The 26,626-nt window shown below is 40.0% G+C and overlaps 1 protein-coding gene across 4 annotated transcripts in view; it reads right to left on the bottom strand.

The window, feature by feature from the left end:
- Positions 1–26,626, bottom strand: part of LOC136862802 (ankyrin repeat domain-containing protein 13C) — a 448,136-nt gene that overhangs the window by 57,485 nt on the left and 364,025 nt on the right. Inside the window, exon 9 of one of the 4 annotated variants that reach the window (XM_067139062.2) lies at positions 16,929–17,054. The exons of the other annotated variants lie outside the window; for them this stretch is intronic. Within the exon in view, the coding sequence (XP_066995163.1) occupies positions 16,980–17,054 (75 nt within the window). The 3' untranslated portion in view covers positions 16,929–16,979. Of the gene's footprint in view, positions 1–16,928; positions 17,055–26,626 lie in introns of those variants that run through there. 4 annotated transcript variants of the gene reach the window in all.

The raw sequence follows: 26,626 nt of genomic DNA on the forward strand, positions 1-26,626 counted from the left end.
ACGAAAAAATCTGCAAAAAAAACTAAAACGGTGTGACCAAAGGAGGAAGCTCACAAACAAAGAAGCAGAGCCAGAAAAAAGTAAAATGGCTTTGACATTTGATTGTGAAATGACTGATTGCATCATTTGTGGGGAGAATATTAGTGAAGACTGGATTCAGTGTATCATATGCAAGGGTTGGACGCATGAAAACTTTGCTAATCTTGAAGGGGATGCCCTTTATTACAAATGTGACATTTGTGTTAGAAAGTAATGGTATAGTGTAATAGGAAAATAATAACAATACTGAGACTGTCCGATACTGTGTGCCATGTTTTTAAAATTATGAAAACTCAAGTGTTTATAAATATTACAAATTTATTCCCACCATTACTTGCTGTGGATCAAAGCATTACCCTTATTAAACATAAACAATATATGGTTCCAAAAATAATTCTTAATTTAAATTAGACCCATTCCAAAATATATTATTCAAAGAGAAGCTTAACTGTCCGATACCGGGGTACCTTCCCCTAATTTAGCAAAATACTCGACCCATCACTAGAGAATATCCTGTCTTTGTGTGAAAATTTGTCCTGTATCTGTCCTTAAAAATGTTTTATCTCCTCTCCTCTTTACTTTGCTTTTAACCGATCCGTACAACACTTTCTTACTTCCTTTAACATCCTCTCACAAGGTTTCTGTTCAGTTTTTCCAGCACTTCTGTTTCTCTTCCTGTACAATCATCTGACATTCTTTCTTTGTTTCATGATACTTTTGCCTATTCTCTATTGTTCTGCCTCCTATCGAGCACCTCCATGCTTTATTTATTTATTTATTTATTTATTTATTTATTTATTATTATGCCTTTGTAGGTGGCGAAGTTAGGGGTCTTTGCCCTCTCTTACACTTAACCACTGTAGTGATACATTATTGGGAGCAGAGTTTGAGTACATAATATTATATAGTAAATAATAACCTACAAAAAAAATACATTCAACTTTTCTAACTCACATTCATTCGATCTTCCAGTCATACAAGTTAGTCAGCTGCAGTCAGCAGGTAGTCTCGGCAAGCAGTCTTAAATTTAAGTAATGAGGTGGAATTTCTGACACTGACAGGCAGGAATTCTTTAAATTAGATGAAATGTCGTCTATGTACAGAATAAAGAGCAATGGGCCTAAAACACTATCCTGCGGCGTGCCTTCCTTCCTGGTTAGCCAATGAGAGGTTTCATCAAGGGTTATAATTCGTTGCGAGCAATTTTTGAGGTACGATGAAAAGAAATGAATAGTTCGTTGATCGAAGTAGTAAGATTGCATCTTGTTTAATAGAGTCTGGATATTTATAGTGTCAAATGCACTACTGAAATCGAGGAGAGAAAGTATTGTCACCAGTCTTTGGTCCATTGCGTGTCGTATGTCATCAGTCACTTTGAGCAGGGCAGTTGCTGTGCTGTGTCCCTTCTTGAAGCCAGATTGCAATGGGTCTAGGAGAGAATGGTTGTTTAAGTATTCCAACACCTGCTCATGAACCAGATGCTCGAGTGCTTTGGAAATTGCTGGTAAGATAGAAATTAGTCTGTAGTCGGATGGTAGGGAGGGGTCAGGTTTCTTAGGCACAGGGATAACATTAGCTAGTTTCCATAGTGAAGGAAAGGTTCCATTTTTAAGGCAGTAGTTAAAAATGTGGGTAATAATTTGTAAAACAGCATCAATAATGTTGTGTAAGAAAGTTATAGGGATATCATCCACTCCCCTGGCTTTTGATTTGATAGAATATAATACTGTTTTAACTTTATTAGCAGTAACAGGGTGGAATGTAAAATAATGTTGGTAAGGTAAAGAGTTCATAACGGAGTTGGGTACTGAGTTTGGGGAATTTAGTACATTAGGTGGTGTTCTTTCTTCAGTAAAAAAACTCTAACTTATCGAGTGGTATGTCTGGCACATGAGGTTGTTGCTGAGGTTTCCCTACGCCTAAGGAATGAAGCGTGTTCCAAGCACTGCTAGAATTCATGTTTGCAGTCATGCTTTGCAAGTAAGTAAATTTATGGTTTCTAACGAACTGTTTAACTCTATTTCTAAGGACCCAATAATTTTCGAAGTCACTTTGGTCACGAGTTCCTTTAAAGCGCCGGTAAAGTGCATCGCGGTGGGCATTCATGTTTTTAATTTCATTATTTAACCAGGAACAAGATGGGCGAGTAACTTTTATCTGTCGCTTAGGGGCGTGTTTATCGTACAGAATCATTACAAGGGAGTTAAACTTGTCTACTTTCGCGTCTATCTCATCCAATAGGAGTATGTCATAATAATAATGTTATTTGTTTTACGTCCCACTAACTACTCTTTTACAGTTTTCGGAGACGCCGAGGTGCCAGAATTTAGTCCCGCAGGAGTTCTTTTACGTGCCAGTAAATCTACAGACACGAGGCTGACGTATTTGAGCACCTTCAAATACCACTGGACTGAGCCAGGATCGAACCTGCCAAGTTGGGGTCAGAAGGCCAGCGCCTTAACCGTCTGAGCCACTCAGCCCGGCATAGGAGTATGTCATTCCAGGGTAGATTGTAAGCGTCATGTCTTAACTCGTCCATATCAATGCCTTTTGTGTTTCTGGAAATGACATACTTAGGTTTATATTTTGGCATTCGGAGGGAGTACGATACGTAGATAAGGTCATGAGTGGAGATGGCTGGGAGTGGAATCTGGCTGTGAGTTATAACTTTCTTTGGGTTATTTGTCATAATGTGGTCAATGAGCGTGTGCGTTTCGTAGTTTTCTGTGTGTGATTAGTAGGCTCTAAACGGAGGATGGTCATATCACAGGAAGAAAACATGTCAATAAATTGTTTAGTTTCATGCGTTTTAGTAAGTAGGTTAATGTTGAAGTCACCTATGGCAAAAATATGCTCTAACTAGGCAGTAGGTCAAGTAAGCGAAATTTGAATTCAGTTATGTTTGTTATTTTGGGTGGCTTGTATACAATAACTATAAGGAGTTTCTGTTGGTTAATAATGACTTCAACGAACATGAATTCTGGCCCTAGCTGTGCATTGTTAGATAATACACACATCACCCGGCTTTTTAAGTCGTTTCTGCAGTACAAGGCCACCTCACCTCATCATCTTCCATCGGATCTCTCATGACGTAGGAGGGAATACCGGTTAAGTTGTACCATACCAGAGGGTATGCTCGGTGTAAGCCAGCTTTCACTAATACCAAGAATATGGATATTATTTTCCCTCATTATGGCTTGAATTTCGTCAAAGTGCACTACCAAACATTGTTATTCTTCCAGGGTGCCTCATTTTCCTTCTTCCCCCCCCCCCCCTCATACTGTACCACATGTATCTTCTGCATATTTCACCATTCCTTGTTTGAACTTGACCTATTCCTCTTCAACACTGCAAACCTCACCTTTGAGAATTTGTTTCTTTAGTTCTTCCTGGGACTTCTTTTGAGCTCACTTTTCCTTTACTTTCCATACCTTTATTTTTCTCCTGTCTCTTCCAATTTCCCTGTTTTACCAAGTTTTAATTTAGCTACTACAATTTTTTGGTCTACTTCAAAATTTTATCTTGGCATAGCCATCACATCTTCCAACTGTCTGCATTTCCCAATCTCACCTAATATCAGATCAATCATTGTTTTTGCTCACCTTTGTCCCCATCCATATCTAGTTAATTTTTTGGCTGTTCTTTCTGAACCATGTATTGCCTATTACCAATCCGTTCCTCTCAATAAAATCTAGTAGTAGCTCTCCTTTTGCATTTTTATTTCCATAACTGAAAGGACCAATACATTCTTCTTTACCTTGCCTGTCTGTTCATGTTTCCCACTATAGCCACTTCTCATCTTCAACGCACCTCTCTAGTTCCTTCAAGAACTCCTCTAAACTCTCTTCAACATTACCAGTCGGAGCTGCATACACTTGGATAAAATCTTGCATTCCACTCTCCAAGCCAAGTCTAATTTTCGGGATTCTGGCATTGACCTGGTAGACCTTCTCTATGTACTGTATCAGGTCTTTTCTCAAAATATTGCAGTTTGCACCTCCACTCCAAAACAACTGAAACCCCTTCCTCAAGCTCTTCTTCCCCATTTCTTTCCACTTGGTTTCACTCAATCCCAACAAAGCAATGTCCTTCTTATCCACGTATTCTATTAGTTCTTCTGTCTTGCCGTTAAGGGTCAAGACATTTATGGTTGTAATCTTCATCGCTGGTTGCCAACTTTTCACAGTTCCCCCTGATGAGAATACCAGGAACTGCGCGTCACTTTTGGGGGGCGGCCTAACTGTTTCCGAGGCCTCTACTCGCTCTCAATCATTTTATAGGCTATTAGTATAATGTGCTTACCACACCCAAAGGCATTTTATATCTACTGGCATGTTTCATTCAAGCCACCTCTAACATGGGGAAACGGACGCCTTCTTCACCCGCCCCTAACATGGAGTGCAGACACTGCTAAATGGAAACAGTTAACAGCCATTGTATTGTTATCGATTATTGTCGCTCTTCATATTAAAATATTGCATTGTTGGCTACAGTCGTGAACAAAGGGTATAGTGCCATCAAGAAAATATAAATAAAAATCAGTTGATTACTGTATACTGATCAATTGTAGCTCTGAGTAGGTAGTTCAAGTGTCCGTAATTTATATTTCACACCCTCAATCTTTCAGTATTTTAGAGTGGTTAGCTAATAATAATCGAATTTCTATATCCCAATAACTGCAATTCAAGTCCCTGCCATAGTTCTGACAGAAGATTTTTTGAGAAATTATTGTACACAACCTCTTATTTTTCAGCATTTAAGGACACTTTTATTCTCCGTCCCACGGAGTAGGGAAAATAATAGTAATCCACCAGGTGTAGGGTCTAATAATCACATAACCATATTTCGGTTGAGAATTGTAGTGTAGATACGGTATATTAGATAGTATCTTGCCTGTTATACTCGTGTGTATCTTTGTGTATGGTAACCCTTTCGATACTTCAGCATTTTACCAAATGGCAGTTTTCATTTCTATTAGAGCATAGTAGGATAAAATAGTACTAATAATAATAATCTGTCTTATGTGTTTAACTTTGTTGATAATCCTTGAGTAGTTCTCGCAAATTTCAATTTTCATTTCTGTTTCTGCTTAGTAATAACATATTGTAATTAGGATAAGTCTGAAAAATGTTCTAAAATTATTGTAGTATATTATTAGAAATTAGCATGCTTATTCTATTCTTGTGAAATATTTGTGTAGCAGAAGTATCTGTTGATACTCTCATACTAGAATTCTGTTGTAATTAGGATAGGCTGCAGTTTAGAATTGTGTAATTCTTGTGTATTCCTTTCAGTATTAACAGCAGTTTTCATCCTGTTAGTGTTGTAGGATAAAAATATAGTACGACTAAGTGGTATGGTAGTGTAGTAGTATATTAATTACCTCATTGTCATGTGATCTTTGTGTAATAACCTAGACAAATTTCTTTCCTTTCACTTTCTTGTGCAGAGAATAAGTTACTTTCCTTTTTACTTTTCTTTTCATTATTCCATGAAGAATGGCTAATGAGTGCAAGTGTAGGAACTGTGGGTGTGGCCAGGCATTAAGGAGTATGAGGGAGGAGTTCGGGAGTTTGAGGGAGATAATTAGGATTCTCTCAGATGACAGGAATGAAAGTAGTCCTCCCTCAAACAATATACAGGATAAAGTAGGTATAAAAGAGGGATTGGAAAGGAAGGGATGAATTGCAGAAGACAGGTGGTCTAATGTTTTAAGGGGAAGAATATTGCAGGCTAAGGGCTCTATTCCTGATCAGAATTCAGGTTAGGTGTGCATGAGAAATCGGTACGAGTCACTGCAGGTAGAACAACAGGGGGAAGATGAGGAACAGGGAACTGTTGCTGAGAAGTGTGGAAGTAAGAGGAAAAGAAAAGGCACAAAAGGGAAATGTAGAGTAAAGGATACAAAAAGACAGGTGGAACAGGGTCATGGGAGGGAGAAAAGGGAGGAGGAAGTAGCTTCTGCAGCCATCCGGAGAGATAGGGCTTACAAGGAAGAAAGGGGATCAAATGAGGTGGGTAGGATTGAGGTTCTGGTCATGGGGGATTCCATTGTTAGACATGTAGGGAAAGTGTGTGGAGGAAAGCAAACCAGGGTAGAGAGCTTAAGGCAGATGTTGAGGAAAGTAAAAGAGAAGAAGGAGGGAAAGGAGAAGGAGGTAGTGTTTCACCTTGGTACCAACAACGTAAGGCAAGCAGGTATACACTGCGTATCAACAACATAGTTGGGGGTGTGAGATCTGATAAATGCAGCACAGGTGAAGTTTAAGGAATTGGAGATTGTTATACTGTATAGGAGGGATACTGACTGGAATGTGATTGCAGATTTAAATGGGAGTAAGTGGGTATGAGGGAAAATGGGAGTGAGATTTCTAAATCCTAATTCGGGGAGGGGGCAGATACGATTCTGCGCTCAGATGGCCTTAACTTAAACCGCAGTGGTACGTGTAAGTTAGGAAATTTGTTTAAAGGGGTTATAAGGAGGAAAATTCAGGGAAATGGGGTGGCCTAGGGAGCGGTGATAAGGGTACAGGGATCTGGAAGTCAAGTATGGATAAAATAACAATGTTACTGTTGAACTGTACAAGTATTGTATTTTATTTATTTATTTATTTATTTATTTATTTATTTATTTATTTACTGACTTGTTTTACATGGTGTGGCTCAGGCTATGAAGCCTGCTGTTATGCCAAACCATCTTATATGTGCTACATTGTACAAATTACAGAGTATTAAGATTTCTAATTACATATAATTAATTATAAAATTAAACCTAAATAATAGTTATAAACAAAAGGTAAATTTCTGAGAGCCACTATTTAAAAAAAACATTAAATACTAATTTCTTAAGTCTATGTACCATTTATAACATATTTTTTAAATACATTTCTACTATGTATGTCTCTAATTACAGGAAGAAGGGAATTCCAAGAGTGTATGGTTGCAGGTATGAACGAGTTGCCGTAACCGGTCGTGCGGTAAATTGGGAAGCTCAGCAGGGAAGAGGTTTCTGACCTTGTAGGTATACTGTTTGGAGATGACAAGTATTTAAGATCCATTCTCAGATAACTTGGTGTCTCTGTACGGAGAATGTTGTGAACAAGCGAAACAGAGTGAAGGTTTCTTCTCTCCGCCAAATATAACCACGACAGCTGTTCAAGACAAGGTGATATATGACAATACCTGGGCATATTTAATACAAAACGGATGCATGTATTATAAGCTCGCTGAAGTTTAGCGTTAAGTGTGTTGTTTAGGTTGTTGTATATTATGTCACCATAATCGAAGATGGGTAGAATTAAGCTTTGAACAAGTAACTTTCTCGTATTTAGTGGAAGGAGATCCAGTAAACCGTGCACCGTGTTATGCCTTTTACAGTTGTTCATTATGATACAAACGGAAACAGATCATGTTATATAAACTGTCTCGACTTCGCATAATTTGTATGATTCCATTCCGAAACGCGATCGTTTTCTTGGTATGTATGGATGGTTCACATCAATTGACACTTTGCCATCAGGGGTATAAACTTCCGAAAATTTTGCCAACAGATGGATAAATACTGGATTTATCTTGTACATTTTGGGAGCAATTTGTCCATTATTCACCTCATTGTCAGAGATATGTAAAATGCTGTGGAGTAAGATCTAATAATAATAATAATAATAATAATAATAATAATAATAATAATAATAATAATGATGATAATATTATTGTTTTTACATCCCACTAACTACTTTTATGGCTTTCAGAAATGCTGAGGTGCCAAAATTTAGTCCCGCAGGAGTTCTTTTGCATGCCAGTAAATCTACTGACAAGAGGCTGACGTAGCACCTTCAAACACCACCGGTCTGAGCCCGAATCGTACCTGCCAAATTGGGGTCAGAAGGTCGTCCAGCGCCTCAACCATCTGGGGCACTCAGCCCGACGAGAAAAAATCTCTTGTGTTATCAAGCTCATAGAAAATAGGGGTAGTGAACAATTTATTGCGAGAAATATAGTGTCCTAATTTAGGTTTCTGTACAATCCCCTGCGGCAACATTATGGCCATAAGAAGCTTTATTTCATCCTTATTTTTTCTGACTCGGTCTTGATTTCAATTCCTTCGTTTCATCTTACTAAACTGGGTTTTATGTGCGATTTCATACTGGTCATCATTTGTCTGTTCAGCTATGTTCTGGCATATCTCATCATAGAAAAATAATTAAAATATTTTGCTCGGTTTTGTTTTCCCAAAAAACTCTCCTTGTACATCACGATGGAATTTTGGATCAATGTGGGATCTTCTTTGTCCATTTTCAGTATAAATTGATGAAGAACTAACACTGGTTGTATTGTAATCAGTGTTGTCGTCATCACTGTCACCGTCATGATCGCTACTTGAACTTGAATCGAACATGTTTTGTCTTTTTCGCTACTGCTGAACATCTGCATCAGCTGGGCCCAAACCCTGAACATTCAAGCCTGCAGCACTTATTCCTGGTAAGTTCCTGTCATTTACTAATTGCCCTTCGGCAGAACTTACTTCACTATGATCACTATTCTTACCACTAAATTCCAACATTTCGTTTATCTTGGCCAGTAAATTATCTTCCTCTAACGGTGGGGGTTGGTATTACCTTTTAGACATTTTAGCAGGAAAAATTTAAGAAAAGAATAGAACCCTGGTCTCTGCAGTTTGGACAGAAATCATGAATTGAGCCTGTATAACGGGTGTGTACGATAATAAATGTTGTGTAACTCGCGGTAAACACACACTCCAGTCGTGAAGGAAGAATACAACACTGGGCATAAAAAAAGAAAATCAGGTCACAGTCCTAAAATGTCATCAGAGGTGTCTGTTCAGTATCGTAATATCTAGAAATCTCTCCTACGGCAATATTATTGCATCCAAGGGACCATTAGGCAATGAGCTAAAGCTTCAGTGTGAGGCTATTGGGCTTTAGGTCGTTCTTGCCCGGACGTAAGTTGCGTTCTTTATGATGCAACTCGTGGATGACATACTGATATTGGAAGAACATAGTTGAAAAAAATTCACATCAGAGGGCAGACTCATCCAGAATATGCTGCTGAAAAAGAAATAAACCTCTGCAGGCAGGCAACTGAGAAAAAAATTATAATTTGAATCGGCAGATATGTCCACGTTCCCCGCCGATTAAGCGACTTGTAGCCACGGATCTCGCCCCATCGCCCACCGAACGGGTTAACCATTCTGCGAGGATGATCAATGCAAGAGAGATGCACTCAGATTTTTCATGTTTAATTGGCTGCCTCTGGAGACATCTGCTGCGAAACAACTGTATACTATGAAACTGCACGATGATATCCAGAGTGATCTTAGACGATAAATGCCAGATTCTGACTAAATTTCTTGATGTTCTGCATGGAAAAGGGGAAGGGACAGGGGGGACGAAGCATTCATTCTCATCCCAGTAGCTTAAAGTTGGAAGAAGAATACTACAGTATATCCAACAGATTATCCACCATGATATTTTCAAAACTCAACATATTTAAAAGGGAAGAACTTAGATATAAATGCTGTAATAAAACACGCATTATTATGTATATCATTAGCTCCTCAACTGAGGTTGGCGTTGGAAAGGGCATCCGGCCGTGAAAACATGCCCATATAAATTCACCTCACCTCATTCCCGACCATGTATCAAGAAACAGAACTAAGGGGTAGACACGCAGTGGACTTATATTACAATTTGCTTTACGTCACACCGACACAGATGGGTCTTACGGCGATGAAAAAATGAAATGTCGTATGGCTTTTAGTGCCGGGATATCCCAGGACGGATTCGGCTCGCCAGGTGCCGGTCTTTCTATTTGACTCCCGTAGGCGACCTGCGCGTCATGATGAGGATGAAATGATGAAGACAACACATACACTCAGCCCCCGTGCCATTGGAATGAACCAATTAAGGTTAAAATCCCCGACCTGGCTGGGAATCGAACCCGGGACCCTCTGAACCGAAGGCCAGTACGCTGACTGTTCAGCCAACGAGTCGGACCTTATGGCGATGATGGGATAGGAAAGAGCTAGGAGTGGGAAGGAAGTGAGCATAGCCTTAATTAAGGTACAGCCCCGGAATTTGCCTGGTGTGAGAATAAGAAACCACAATAAACCATCTTCAGGGCTGCCGACAGTGGGGTTTAAAACCCCTCCCGAATTCAAGGTAGTAGTTATGTGACCGAAACTGCACAGCCACTTGCTCTGCATAGTGGCTAATGTGCACTTAGAGTTAATGACTGTACGTGTCCCTTATGCCGTACTTCCCGTGAAAAAATTGACTATGTTTATTTGGTCTGCAAACAACTTCGAAGTTGTATTTCCATTCTTAAACAAGTTTTTTTTTTTCTTTACGTCGCACGGATATGTCTTATGGCGACGATGAGATAGGAAAAGCCTAGGAAGTGGAAGGAAGTGGCCGTGGCCTTAATTAAGGTACAGCCCCGGCATTTGCCGGGTGTGAAAATGGGAAACCACGGAAAACCATCTTCAGGGCTGCTGACAGTGGGGGTCGAACCCACTATCTCCCGATTAATAGATACTGACCGCACGGTAAGTGGTTTATTTTGGTATGTTGTTGTATCATCAGCCGACAGATTGCTTTGATGCAACTGTCCATGTCACCCTATCATGTGCTAACCTTTTAATTTCTACGTAACTATTACATCCTACATATGTTCTAATCTGCTTGTCATACTTGTCACAGGTGGAGAATGTATTGGAAGTGGAAAGTGTGTTTATTGAAGACTTTATTTGTAAACCTTCCGTAGTACTTACTGTATGACCTGAAGTGTGGTGATAGAATATTTTATTTGTATTCCATTCAGGTACCTAACCTGTACAGTGTAAGAAATATTGTTGTACATAGATTGGTTGTAACCAGTAGATTACATTTCTATATTGACTGGAACAGTTCAGAAAATTTGTGACGCGAATTTTTGAACATGGTGTGTTGCCTTTTGTTAGTTATGTATTCTAGAAAGTATGTTCTGACTGTTCCAGAAATGGAAGATTCGCGATCGTATGTATTCGAGAAAGTATTTTAAGTTCGCGACTGAAGTAAGAATTGTGACGGGTGAATCTGGGTGGTGATAGGCGGGCTCATGCGTTCTGATTGGCTACTCCTAGGCCAGGGTTTCCCTTATTAAGAGAGCAAGGCAGCATTTCGTGGTCTGTCTTGTCGGTCTGTCGTCCGTGCGCGGTCTGTCTGGTTGTCCGAAGTTTTGACACTGTCTCGCTACCGGGAATGGGCCACTTTGGGGTAAGCACTCTTGATTTCCGTTCCAGCTTAAATTTCCTGTAATGTTCGTTTGCTTTTTCATATAGGAGTCTGCCCTAACCTCACCTAGATTTGCCACTTAATTATTTATGATGCCTTAGCTTTTCAGCTGGGCTTGCCTGTTTGTTTTTGAGGCTTTCCCTGTTCCTTGTTTTGCTAAATATGTAAATTGTAGTTTAATATATTTACCTTGGGGTTTGCCTCTGGTATTTCCATGTCACTTGATGTACACTAGAGTTTTTGAAAAGTACGTTTAACTTCAATGTAAATTGTAATAGCGTATTACGTTTCTTCTTACCTACTAAATTGCATTGTACAACTGGATTTGTAACTAGATGTAAAGTTTGTTTGAATCTTTGAACTTATAGGAAGCTATTGTCAAAGAACATGTATTAATAATTGGTGTGTCTCAGCAGAACATGCAGATTTTACTATCGTCTTGTGTCGGTACCTTCCGCATGGCGGAATTGGTTCGGAATTTGATTCGTAAAGTCCATTTGTAAATAATACTTTTCAAAATTAAGGATCACGGTTGATTATTTCTGACACTGCAACCTAAGCCGTATCCATACCCTCGGTTGGTTCCCTGCTCCGTCCCACCTTCCTGGTTTATTGTCATCTAGTTGGCCCTACTGATATTTACTAAAGTTGTTATCTGCGGAGATCCGTGTAGTTTCAGCTGATCTTTCACTGAGTGTGTAGTGGTTTTTGGTACTGTGTAATTGCACTTAATTTCCTTCCTTTACTGTGTTTAGTGTAACCGCTGTAGAAACGGTATCATTTTGGTAGCAGAGGCAAGCGCTGGGTTGCAGACAAAGAAAAGTGAACAGTGATCATACCTAACCTGAAACACCGTAAAAGTTGTGATTCGTGTATCACTTGAAATCTTGTTTCTACCCATTAGGATGGCTCGCGCTTTTCCTAATCCTTTCCATTTGAGAAAAGCAGAACTCGTTTATGAACTTCGTATCCAAAAAATTAATCCAACAGGCAATGTCAGAGATGACACTAGCCTATTAAAACAGTCACTTAACTTACCTGTAACCATACCTGAGTTAACTACAGACGAGTTGCGTGAGTCTTTGGAAGTGATTAAAGACAAGTTAGCTGAATTTAATGCCATTCTCGTGTCCTTTTATGCTTCTAAGTCCTCGCATGGCAAATTAGCGCGGGTTAAGGAGCAGTTACTACATTACCTCGACAGAAATAAGGATTTGTTATCTCTCGAATTGCCGGAAGTTGAGCGGCAGAAATGTCAAGCCTTACTAGTACAGTTTTCGAGAATTTTCGACAGAATCAGTCGTTTGCTTGAAGGCAATAAGTTAAATAACACAGTTTCTGAAATTCAAGTGTCTATCCCATCTGAAATGTGTGACAGTGTTAAGTCTGGTGATGCATCTCTTGCTGCTCAAGTGTGCAATCTGACACCTAGTGCTGTGTTATTCTGGAGTCTGAGGTGACTAATGCTGCCCTGGGATCTTCTGTTTCATTGTCTGGAACTACGACACCTGTAAGTCATTCAATGATCTATCTCCTTTGCATGTTGGTACCCGTACAAGTTTTCCTGTGGTAAGTGGTAATTCTGTTGTGGCCCAGTGTTTGCCCTCTATTGTTAATCAGCCCGGTTCTGATGCAATGGTGCAAAACCACCCCCCTCTCTCAGCACCACCGGTATCAAGTGCTCCTTTAGGTTGCATAACCCTTACACAACCGGTTAATGCCCCAATGGTCTCTCAGATTAGTGAGGACCTTTCACAAGTGAGGTTGTCTGCGCCCATTATGTTGCAGGCTAACGTTAGTCCTAACCTAACCTGTACTCCGTCCTTTTCACAAGGGCACCCGAATCAAAGGTACGATGCCTCAGTAACACTCCTGGACCAGTCTAAGCTTTCCCAGGCACCCCCTAAGCCTGTTTTTCCCCAGATTTTCTCTAATCTGCCTCACCCATTGACCACTGTGTTTAAGGGAGTCTCTACATGTTCAGCTAACTCCGTTGATGAGGTTATTTGCTTCATTCGGTTCCTAACAGAGTTCAAGAATCAGGCAATAGTGTATAATCTTAGTAACGACCATGTATTTCAAATTCTATACCCGCATGTATCTGGAGCTCTTTCTGAGCATATAGTCAGGGACATTTCCGAAAGATGGTCCGTAGATCAATTTCATGCCTCTGTGCTTGAATATTTCATTCCTGCCCGTGCCTTGTCTGCATTAGTGCAGAAGCACTATTTCAGAGTACAGCATCTCAACGAGTCATTATCTGAATATGTTCAAGATATCAAGCTCCGAGCTAAGATTTTCTGGCTCCACTATTCAGAGGCCCAGATGGTTGCCAACATAATTGAAGGTCTCGCCCCGAACTATAGATCGTATTTGGCTCTTTCACCCTAAACAGCAACGTTCGCCCAGTTGGAAGCCGTTACAGTGTCTGCTGAAGGCATTCGATATGCTGACCAGTTACGCCTTGCATTAGCCCCACCTCCTGTTAAGCATGCCCTCTCCTCAGGATTCTAAAACCACCCCGTCACATGCTTCCAACTCGCGTAATCCTTGTTCGTGCTTCAGTTGTGGCTCCACGGCTCATCTCAAGCGGGACTGTCCCAAGGCTGGGGCATTAGGCAATGCGAAACCTGCCATGGGTAGAGGCTCTTCCACCAATTCTTCTTGCTGTAGCTGTGGATCAACTAGGCACTTCTCTAGGCAGTGCCCACGTAACACTTCTGGCTCTGGACCCCCAGGCCATAGTAGTGCTAGATGACTAACCGCCAGTTCTGATGGTAAATCCCAAAGCATGGCTTCTTGTCTTGTCGATCATGACTGTACCTTGGATGATTTACTTAATTCTGAGGCTAATGATTGGTCCAAGTCTGACTCTGGTGTTTATTTCTTGCAATCTAGTAGGATTTCTGCCATACCTTCTTGTAAACTACCGTATTTATGCATAGAGGTAAATAATGAATCTATGCGTTACTAGAGTTCGGGAGTAGTGTCAGCTTGATGAGTGAGACCTGGTACGATTCTATGAAAACCGTTTGCAAGTTACCTACATTACAACCCGTGTCCTTAACCTGCCATACTGCTAATTCCAATTCATTGAACATTGTAGGATCACTAGTGGTCAAGATTAGAGTCCGTGATTTCACCTGGAAAATGCCAGTACTAGTAGCAAAAGATTTATCCTGCCAATTCATATTGGGTGCCAATTTCATTGTTAAAACAGGCATGATTTTGGACCTGCAGTTAAACAGATTCCATTTTAAGTTTTGTGCGAGAACCTTTGAGCTGTGTGATCGCTCCCCTATTCTGCCTTGTCACGTTAACGCTGTTCCTGAAGATTCTGACGAACCCAAGGCTTTTGATTTTAATCACTTACCCGAAGAACAGGCCAATAAATTTAGGAAACTCTGCAATAAGTTCCCTGATGTCTTCACCAACAGGTTAGATGTCACAAATGTCTTAGAATACAAAATTGAGGTTACGGATAACATACCTGTTCGCTCTCCTCCGTATCGGTTGTCACCTCCCAAAATGAAAGCCCTGAAGGCTATCATTGATCAAATGCTCGCTGACGGAGTGATACGCCCGTCCAAGTCAGCCTATTCTCCTCCCATGTTTCTGGTCCCTAAACTGCAAGGTGGTTATCGGCCTGTAGTTGACTATCGGATGTTGAACCGTAAGGTAGTCCTCCAATCTGTTCCCCTTCCTGATTTGCACTCCTGTTTTTCTTGGTTCGCTAATGCAAAAATTTTCACCACCTTGGATTTAAATCAGGCCTATTACCAGATCCCCCTTGCCGAAGAATCCAAGCATCTCGCAGCATTTGCGACTGATTGGAACCTACATGAATTTGAGCGCGTCCCATTTGGCTTGGCGACTGGAGCAGCTGTCCTTACACGGTTACTAGATTATGTTTCATCTGACATTAAGTTCAAGTTCGTTTATAATTACCTTGACAATTTGGTGATCTTTAGTGAAACCTTCGAGGAATACCTTGTCCATCTCAACGAAGTGATTGAAAGACTGCGTAAAGCAGGTCTAACCCTCAAGGCCACCAAGGTTTCCTTCGCAAAACCCCAGATGTCCTTCATAGGCCATACTGTGTCGGGGAGGGGTGTCTCAATCGATCAGTCTCGTACTGCCGCCATCCAGAATTTTCCCCTTCCAAAGGACGTCAAGGCTGTAGCCAGATTCATTGGCATGGTTAATTTTTTTTTCAAAAATTCATTCCCAATTTTGCTGAACGTGCAGCCCCATTAAATGCCTTGAGAAGAAAGGATGCCAAATTTGTGTGGGGTGATGCCCAACGCGAAGCCTTCATGGACATGAAATCTGCCTTATGTAACGCTCCTGTTCTGGCTATGCCAGACTTTTCTAAACGCTTCATCCTTGTTCTTCTTCAGGAATTTCAAGAAGGGCATCGGCCTATTTCTTATGCTTCTCGTGCCCTGAATCCTGCTGAACAAAATCATTCCATTTATGAGTTGGAAGCCTTAGCTGTTGTCTTCTCTTTAGAACGCTTCAGAATGTACCTGGAACATCTTCCTTTCGATCTGGAAACTGATAATCAGGCATTGAGTTGGGTACTGGCCAAGCCGCGAAGGACCGGTCGTGTAGCACGTTGGGCAGTGCGCATCTCAGCCTTCCAATTTGAAGCCCGCCACATTCCTGGCACGGAAAACGTTGTGGCTGATGGCCTCAGTAGGATGTGCTATCCAGGCAGCTCTGACCCTCAATCAGAGCTGGCAGACCCCTCTCCCGAACAAGTATCAGCTTTTGTCAATGTAGTTCTCACTGACTCTCCCTTCCTTTTCAAGGATATAACCAAACATCAAGAGGACGATGCTGAGTTAAAAAGGTATTATTGGCAGGATTAAATCCAGTGAGCATGTTAAGCCCTACATTCTTAAGAATGGTGTCCTGTGTTGTCCCGCTCGCGGTCGCAGAGACCCCAAAATTGTAGTCCCAACTAACCTGGTCCCGGCTCTCTTCAAATATTTCATGAATCCCCAGTGGGCGGTCATCTGGGCGTTTTCAAAACAAGAGAGAAGATTCATAACCACTTCATTTGGAAATCCATGGATAGTGAGATCTGTACCATTGTCAAGTCCTGTAAGACTTGTAACATCAGTAAACCTGCCCCGAATACTCTTCTAGGTCTCTTGTCTTCTAAGCAAGCTTCTCACCCAAGTTGAGTTCGCCAAACTCCAGCGTCTGTGTTATATCATTGAAAAAATATATTTGCGGCACGCACTGCTTTTCTTATTTAATCAAAAGGAAAAGGCTGTAGTAAATCAACATATGGTGAACATGCTCCATCTATGAGAACATGTGAGACATGGTTTTGACAATTTAAACATGGCGATTTCAATGCGAAAGATCAGATTGGTATTGTATATTATGAACTCTTGAAGCCAAGCAAAACCGTTAATAAATAATGCTATCGCAACAAATGATTAATTTAAATCACACATTGATCGAAAGACGACCAGAATGGACCAGAAGACGTGGCAAAATGATTTTGTTACAGGACAATGCGCCGTCTTGCACAACAAAACCAGTGAAACACACCTTGAAATCGCTTGGATGGGACATCCTTCCGCACCCGCTGCACTACCCTGACCTGGCACCATCTATCACCTCTTCGCATCAATGGGGCATGCGCGCGCAGAGCAGTACTTCAGCAATTTCGAGGAAGTTGGAAAATGGCTCGATGAATGGTTGCTGCAAAAGACAAGCAGTTTTTCTGGCATGGTATTTATAACTTAACTGAAAGATGGGCAAAGTGGTGTGTAGAAGCCGATGGCCAATATTTTGAATAACAAAAAATGAATTTCCCCTGAAAATTAAGTGTTTTCTTTACCACAAAAACCGGCAAAAACGTATGCATAAACCTGATATTTAAGTATGTTAGCCAGGCAGACTGTAAAAACGGCAGGGCGGTGCGCCCATGAAAAAGGTCCCGGGGAGAACACTGATCAGCAAATCTCAGGGTTTTTATTTCGTCTCCCTGGATTGTGATTCCCTTTCTGAATTCCTCTTTGATTTCCTTTACGACATGCTCTATATAAACATTGAAAAGAAGAGGGAACAAACTGTGGCACACCTGCCAACTTTTGAAGAGGGCTGTCAGTAAAATTCACGTGCAACAAAAAACCTAAAGATTTTCGATGTACCCCGGCTTGACGAAAATAATAATACTTCTGGGCTACAAAATACAATAATTTATGCTTTACACAGGATACTTCAATGAAATCATATCTACTTTCATCATAGGCCAATGATTAATAACAATAATAATGTTATTTGTTTTACGTCCCACTAACTACTATTTTAAGGTCTTCGGAGACGCCGAAGTGCCGGAATTTAGTCCCGCAGGAGTTCTTTTACGTGCCAGTAAATCTACCGACATGGGGCTGTCGTATTTGAGCACCTTCAAATACCACCGGACTGAGCCAGGATCGAACCTGCCAAGTTGGGGTTAGAAGGCCAGCGCCTTAACCGTCTGAGCCACTCAGCCCGGCAGGCCAATGATTTGTAGATGAACCTAGCAATCAAGAAGAAATCCATGTTAAACAGCAGCAGGCGTGGTGAATATTAGTTTGGAGCATACAGTACATAACAGGACTTCCTTGATAAATTAAGCACATATGTGATAATTCAAAAAGGCCTCACACAATAAAACTCTTTTAATGTAACATAGGCAAGAAATAATATAATACACACTGCAAGTTGCACACTAGTTCGACTTAAAGTCATAGTTGTGGCTTTTTTAGTTTCCTGCAAAAGTCTTGAGAAAATGTTTTGCCATAACAGGGACCAGAACTCCTGGTCTTCGAAATAGAAATAGACTCCAGAGATTCATTGGACATTGTAACATTTTGGCAAAACTGAAAATACTAAAGGGACAAAGATTGTAACTAGAATAAAATATAAATAACAAAATTGGGCGCCACCTGCAAAAGATTTACAAGAATACTGACTCTGACAGAACTCCCTCTCCCAAGGCAACGGTCATCAGGCTGATGAAGCTGCAAACTTGCTTTATAACCTTACGTGTTAATGTTTACCCCTGAAATTAAATTTGGGCATAAAATGCCAGTCTTATCACTAGGCAATTTTAATGTATATAAAGTGCAATATTTCAACCATTATTGTAAATAATCGATGTGGTACTATATTTATAGTCTCACTGCAATATGTAAACTTGAACATTACACTATCTATTGATCAGTACCACGATATAATTTTATTTCACATAACATTTCATGCATTTCAGCATTTTATAAACATGTTATCACATTACACATTTTGCTCATTTGATTAATTTTATCAATTTATGACAAAATATTGTTCCTGGATATCAACAAATAAAAAGTGTACCTTATTTAGGCTGATGATGACCCAGACAGGGTCGAAACTAGTCCCCTAATACATTGTAATGTATACATAGGTATTACAATTATTGTATAGTAGGTGGATTAAAACTTTGTCAATTAAATTATGTGTACTCTTAATTCAATACGGAATTCATATACCTAGTTTTCCTTTCTCCAAAGGTTTCCTTGATTTTCCTACAACCATACAACCTTCAACATCCTTGCACTTCTTCTTCAGCCATTCTTCCTTAGATGTCCTGCACTTTCTATCCACTTCATTCTTTAATCGCCTGTATTCTTTATTGCCCTCTCCATTTTTTGCATTCTTGTATTTTCTTTGTTCGTCAATCAGAGTTATCCAATGATCCTTAGGTGATCTTTCCTTTCCTCCTAACATGTCTCCAACATCAGGTGACATTTCATGACCAACAAGTTGTCGTCAGAGTCCCCAACCGCTCCTGCGAAAGTTTTTCAATCCAACACCTGGTTTCTGAACTTCTGCCTAATCATAATGGCCATTCGATACTACGTATTTAGGTATATTTTAATGAATTTGGTAAATTTTCCTAAATTCTGCACAATTTTTCCTCTTTTTTAAACTTTTTTTTTATGCCTATGGCCAAAAATGACCATCACCAGTGAAAGGCTGATATTACCTTGTTTCCTTTATAGTAGGCCTATACTGGAGTTAAAATAACAATTAAGAAGGTATCAAGAACTAATCATTTAGTAACTTTTTTTTCTAGTGGCTTTACGTCGCACTGACACAGACAGGTTTTATGGTGATGATGGGATAGAAAGGCCTAGGAGTTGGAAGGAAGCAGGCATGGCCTTAATGGCCCCAGAATTTGCCTGATGTGAAAATGGGAAACCACGGAAAACCATCTTCAGGGCTGCTCACAGTAGGATTCTAACCCACTATCTCCCGGATGCAAACTCACAGCCGCGCGCCTATAACCGCATGGCCAACTCGCCTGGTAGTAACATTTTAGGTATACTTCAAACTTCTTGAAAAAAATTCATGCTTGATGATGTTGCTTCTTTAAAGGGGCCGAACATCTAGGTCATCAGCCCAAAAAAAATTCTTCAGAGCTTTTTATTTTTGTTTCGTAGGGCTTCCTTATTTCTTTACTCCCATACTATACACACACAAACTGCATAGTATTCAAGACAATACTTTTAAGAATTACTGCATTATAGTTTAGTGTCTTGGTGTTGTAGTGTTTTAGACTTACATATTTGGCTCAGATAATACAGTACGTACATTGATTAATGAAAGCTTGGATAATTGGGGTTCAAATGTGAATGTTTCAGAAAAGGGTCAATATTCTGATCCATAATATACTCTCAAATATTCCAGTATATTTTTCATATTTAACTGCTGAAGGAGAAAAGGAAATATAAGCTTTCTGTTGAAAGGATCAGTATACTCACACTCCTCGACTTCAGCAGTGCTTTTGACATGATCAGTATTGAGATGATGATGTTTTTTTTTTAACTTGAATCGTATTTTGGTACTGAAGCTTCAAATTAAATTTTCCACTCTTAGCTTACAGATCGTAAGCAACGTTATAGCTAATGATATTACTTCACAGTGGCGGGTCAGGAAGGCTGGAGCTCCACAGGGTTCTGTCCTTGGTCCTCTCCTGTCTGTCCTCTATATTAATGATATATCCTCTAAAATAATGTATAATAGATATAACCTTTTTGCCGATGACCTCCAAATTTACTGCCATGTTAATATAAAAGATATATCGCACATAATAAGGGATATTAACTCTGACCTTCAACAACTCAGGGTGTACACCAGTGAAAACTCTCTCCTCCTTAACCAGCAAAAAAAAAAAAACTCAAACAATTATAATCGGTTCTCAGAAATTATTAAACACCATGTATAAAAAGTACACCAAACCCCCAGTGACATAAAATGAAACCGTAATCCTGTTCAGTAAGGTAGTGAAGAACCTAGGTATGACCCTGACTGAAACTCTCGACTGGTTTGCACACGTAAGAAATATGTGTAGAAAGATGTACGCTATGCTACACCCTCTGAAATGGCATAAGGACATTTTGCCACAAGACGTAAAGATAAAACTTCTCCTATTATTTGTACTACCAATACTTGACTACTGCGACATTGTCCTCGTTGTTGCAGCATGTGAACAAACTACGAAACTTCAACGAGCATTGAACTCTAGTCTTTGATTTTCTCTCAATTTGAGTTATGATGCTCACATAACCCCTAACTACACAGCTCTTTCCTTGCTGAAACCCGAAAGGCGGTGGAAGTTTCACATATTTATGTTGATTTTTCGAACTCTGAAGAAAAATCAACCCACATACATTTCTTCAAAATACCATTTATCATCCTCATTCAATAATTGTAACACTAGATCTGTTTGATTGTATAGTATGATTGGTGACGTCTGATATGTTGTGAGATTGTGGTAGGTAGGCTAGCAACATTGGCATTTTACTGTACAACTGAAAAACACTGTTGTACTTTTAATTAATATTAAGTTATTATGTTTTTATTGTTGAAGAGTAAATGTACGTAATACTTACCCTTCTACTCATGTACATAGATCACTGTTTATTGCCACAGTTGTATTTCCGTTACTTTATTATGTACTGTATTCTGTTTATGCACAATTTATATTTTTCAGTTTGTATGTAATTTTTTCATTATAAATTGTAATTTATGTGGTTAAGTGTCAGAGAGGGCCATGAGTCCTAACTTCGCCACTGCTAAGTCAAATTTAAAAAAATAAAAATAAAAAATTAAAATAAAACAAAAAATAGTATGAATAATAACTCGTTGAATAGCTACTGATCTATTATATTGCATAAAATAATGTATTCAAATTACAAGTGATTTAGAAAGGGAATAAGACTGCAGTCATGATAATATATTTTAAGCAAATTAATTTTTATACAGTGGATCAGTATAATAAATAATATGAATGTAGAACTTTAAATTGTATCACATAAAGTAAACAACCTGAAATACACAGTCATTACATATGTTGAAAACCAACAACCTGTTTTCCAGCCATTGACCGGGTCAGGGATGTAATGAATGAATCATATATAGGCTATTAGTACGATAGGGTCGCCACTCACGAAGTGATTTATTAATAACTGATAGATGCTATGAAAAGAGAATGGTGTGTGCTGCTGGAATGACAGACGACAGGAAAAACTAGAGTAATAGTAATAGTAATCTTTATTTTTCTACCAGATCTACAGCAATGAAGCCTTATTGATCCTTTACGGAAGAAAAATAATAATGCCTAGCCTAGTCTGCATAAGTTGCTGTACACATATCATAAAGCTCGTATAGTAAAAATAACTTACACCAAACAAAAAAAAAAAAAAGTTACTGGAAATGATAATAATCAACTGTCAATAAGTCACTGTTGTCTTTTCATATATAAACCAAACCTCAAAAAATCTCAATATTGCTGTTAAGGACAGGGATAAAACGAAAACTGATAGTATTGAAAATAATAATAATCAAATGTCAATGCATCACTGATGTCTTTTCAGATATCAACGATCTCAATATTGCTATTAATAAAAAGGGATAAAACGAAAACTAATATAACTACTGCCATAAGGTAATTCCATCTATTTGACAATATGGCAATACTAGTAATGGGAAACTAAAACTGGCAACATATAACTGGGCAGAGTACAATGCTGTGTCGGGCTGAAACAGCACTTAGGCCACAGAGTACATCGCTTCCGGCCGGGATCTCATTCAGCGCATTCTCTCTTGAACACTGACCTTTCTTATATTCTACTTATGTTGCACACCTGACTACGTGTTACCTCCACTGTAATGCCTGAGTGCCATTTACTACACCTTAAGATTCTCTACTGGTAATCACACTTCAGCATCTAGTATTTCACTATATTAGTTACCTTTAAAGCCCAAGCAATTCGTCAACTAAGATGAAACCATATTAACTCACATATCACTAGGCTACTAGAGCCCCAGCTCATATTCCAACCATCTCCATATATTCACTTTCTCCTTAGCACCTGTCCTAGTTACACACACTCTCTTCCTCATTCACTACACACTTCACCATCTGGTATCATGCCTCTTCAGACCCACTTGTCATTTAACCACTCTTGTCATGGCTATGTATAACATGCACACACTCCACTATTCTCCAGTACTCAGCAATTTACTTCCAACTACAGATTACTTTTTTTACTTCTTGTCACTATGCCTTCATCTTCTCTGTTGTTTTTGCCCCATATCTCTCTTAGGCTCAAACTTCTCCCTTTCACTAGGGCACCTCTTGCTTCTTCTTCCTGACTCCCAGTCGTATTTTCGCTTCGTTTGCGTGCTCGTGTTACATCCTGCGTTTCTACTCCCACAATCGCTCCCTGTTTTCTTCTTTCTTCTTTCCCACTGGCCTCCGTTCTGGTCTCCTTCCATATTGCCCTGGTCTCCCTTATTTCCCTCCTCATCTCTGCTAATACCTCCCTGTTCGCTACTTTGAATGCTTCAGCTATCGCATCCATCCCTTTCTTTCTTTCTTGCTGCGAGCTTGGATCCGGTGCTTTATTGTCCTTGGTTCTTTCTTTACCTCCATGTCCGTCTTCGCCCACTTTACTGTCTCTGGCCTGTCTTACTTCCACACTTTTCCCCACTACCATTTCGTCTCTGCTGTCATTTTCCATCTCTCGTAATTTCTTCGCAGTCCACACTCTGGTCCATATACCGTTAGTCACAACTAATTTTTGACCCTTAATATAGGCTCTCAACCCTTGTAATTTAGCCCTGGCCAAATGTTTCTTCAGTGTGATAATGTTCTTTACCCCTTCTCTGCCAATGTCTTCTTTGATCCAAATTTTTTTGCTACGTATGTTGTCTGCACCTTTTAACACTGCTTCCGCCATCAAGGTGGAAAACAGCTTCAGTTTTATCGGTCTGTCACCCCTTTTTTTGCCTATTCTTTCCACATCATCAATGTCAACTTCACTAAAGTTAATTCTCATCATTTTCTGGATAATCTCCACTACTTTGTAAGTTGTCAGTACTTTATCTTCTGCTTTATCTTCCGGTACTCCATATATAAATAGGTGTTTCTTCCTCCGTTCTCGGTTACAGTCTTCAATTTCCGATCGCAGCTTCACCACCTCTCCTTCCATCTCCCTTATTCTTGTCTTGAGTGTTATAATCTCTCTCTCGTTGGATTCCACTTTGCTCATTATCTCGTCTGTTTTTCCCTGTATCCACCGTCGTATATGCTCAAATTCCTTCATTTGCTCCTTCATCATATTCTTAATCTGCTCAAACGGGCATACTTCTTCCACCACTTCTTTCACCACTTTTTTTATGACCTCCACGTCTTCCCAGTTCATGTTGCCACTAGAAGTCGGGCCAGGGTTTACCTCTACACCTCCTATAGTTAGTAGTACCAATATCACCGCTGCCGCTAATATCATCTCGTCCATCATTCTTGCTTCCATTATACCTCCTTTATTTCTAGGTATCTCCTTTCCCCCTTTCCTCTGCCATCTCCCAATAGCTGCACGATATTGATCCACTCCAATCATCTTCCTCTTCCCACTCGAATTACTTTACCACACACCGTTCACATTCCACGCTGACTCTCCTGGCACCTCCACACAATACGTCCGTCACTGAACGCTGACTAGGGAAAAAAAAACTAGAGTAGCTGGAGAAAAATCTCTCTCGCCTCCGCTTTGTCCAGCACAAATCTCACATGTAGCGACCGGACTTTGAACCACGGTATCCAGCGGTGAGAGGCCGACGCGCTGCTGTCTGAGCCATGGAGGCTCACATTAAGTATGTTATTACAAGTAAAATAGATTATTAACACTATGCATCCAACAGTCCTCCCGAAGGTATCACCACCTTGACGAAGGCAAAATACATTTTTGCCGGGTGTTTGGAGGCTTGCGTGTTCAAATGATCCTTAGAGCTATGCCGATGGGAGCCCATGCTCCTCGTAGGGCCACCCAAGCCGGACAGGTCTAAGGTAATGATCCAGACTAAGAGTTATAACCTGGTCCTCCAGGTTGGGGGTTGAGTGTAGGGTTAACTCCCCTACCTCGTAAAAAAGACAAATGTTACGGATACCTTAAGACATACTACAGTAAAAGCAGATAACTTGGTGATGACCCGGCGAGAAAAACTGTTTGAGAAGGAAAAATTATATCACAGTAGGAATGTGGAATATAAGGACATTAAAGAGTCCTGTCAAATTGAAGGAATTAAGGAACGAACTGGATAAGTATGGAGTGAAAAGAGCAGCATTGCAGGAACTAAGATGGAAGGGGCAAGGGATGATAAAGTCTGGTCAACATATCCTGATGTACAGCGGAGAAGCCGACGCACTGCTGTCTGAGCCATGGAGGCTCACATTACGTATGTCAGTATTGGCACAGGATTCCTCATACAAAAGTCTGTAAAGCAAAGCATGATCAATTTTATTGCAATCAACGATAGGATGTGCTCTTTGAGACTTCGGGCAAAAATCTTCAATGTTACAATGTTATGTGTGTATGCCCCTACAGAGGAGGCAGAAGAGAAGGAAAAAGATGCATAGCTGCCAAATTTTAGGAATGAAAAATAGGAAGATTTTTTTAATTCTTGGATTTTATCACATCGCCACGGTCTACGTGAAAAAAGGGCTGGATAAAAGGCATACGTATCTACAGTTAAAATGTGAACTGACCATTAAATTTAAAATCTTAAACTAAAAAAAGCATAAAAATTGTTACAAGAAAATGTACTTAATCACTCTCATTTATGACACATACATACGAAAAATAATACAGTCGAACCTCGATATCTCAAAGCTCCATTACTCGAATTTTCAGTGTCTCAAAGTAACTTAAATTTTCCGGCCGTCTGTCCTATTCTTCACGTGTATTTATTTCTCTATTGTCGAAATTCGGTTAGAATTTCTCGATTTCTTGAAGCAAACATTTCCTACCTTGAAGCAAAAAATACTCTGTAACTCGAATTTTGTGCAACATTAACTGTGCAATACGGCATTTGTGGTTTGTGAGGACCAGTTAACAAGTAAAGAAAGGGTTACAGTGAAGCTGGAAACTAATATGACGGGAACCGAAAAACTCGAACTTCTGGTGATCGGCACAAATTCCCCCTTACTCAGGTGTCAATTACCGGCCACGTACGAAAGCAAGCCCAGAAGTCGCGGATGACAAGCCCCGTGCGTGGTATTGACAAGAACTTTCAACGTGAAGGGAGGAAACAAACAGAAGAGACTAACGGATATTTTTCCAAAGGAGTTAACGGAGCTATGTTTCTTGTTTCACTACTGTATGTACTGTATGGAATGGAGAGAGGCAGTGATTTCATCGTCCATACCTTTCCAAATGAACATTTCTCGGATCTTTTCTCTAGTTTTGAAGATGCCTAAATGCACCCCTAATGGAGTCTGATGGTAATACTTTAAGATCATAGGTACAAGAACAGCTGGAACCACAACTTTCATCTTCTAATCATGCCTCGACGGGCAACATAAAACACCATTCCTCAATACATAAGGGACGACATGTTCCCCAGAAGAAAGGGTTTGAATAATAGGAGCCAGCACTGGATCTTCACGTTGATATTTTTCAAGATCCCTAAACAACATGGGAGCATCCGTTAGGATGGCATTTACACCAGGAGATATGGACTCGGGAAGTGAAGAACTGTCTTCCTGTTCAAGGGGCTCTACATCATTGGCAAACATACAGCTTAGTCCATCTGCCACAACATTTTCAGTTCCTCTTATATGCCTAACATCAAATTGGAAGGCAGAAATTCTGATGGCCCAGCGGGCTATGCGACCAGTGTGACGCGGCCTAGCTAAGACCCAACCTAAGGCTTGGTTATCTGTCTCCAAGTCGAACTTGACA

The sequence above is a fragment of the Anabrus simplex genome, chromosome 2 (genome assembly GCF_040414725.1).
Source record: "Anabrus simplex isolate iqAnaSimp1 chromosome 2, ASM4041472v1, whole genome shotgun sequence".
Lineage (NCBI taxonomy): Eukaryota > Metazoa > Arthropoda > Insecta > Orthoptera > Tettigoniidae > Anabrus > Anabrus simplex.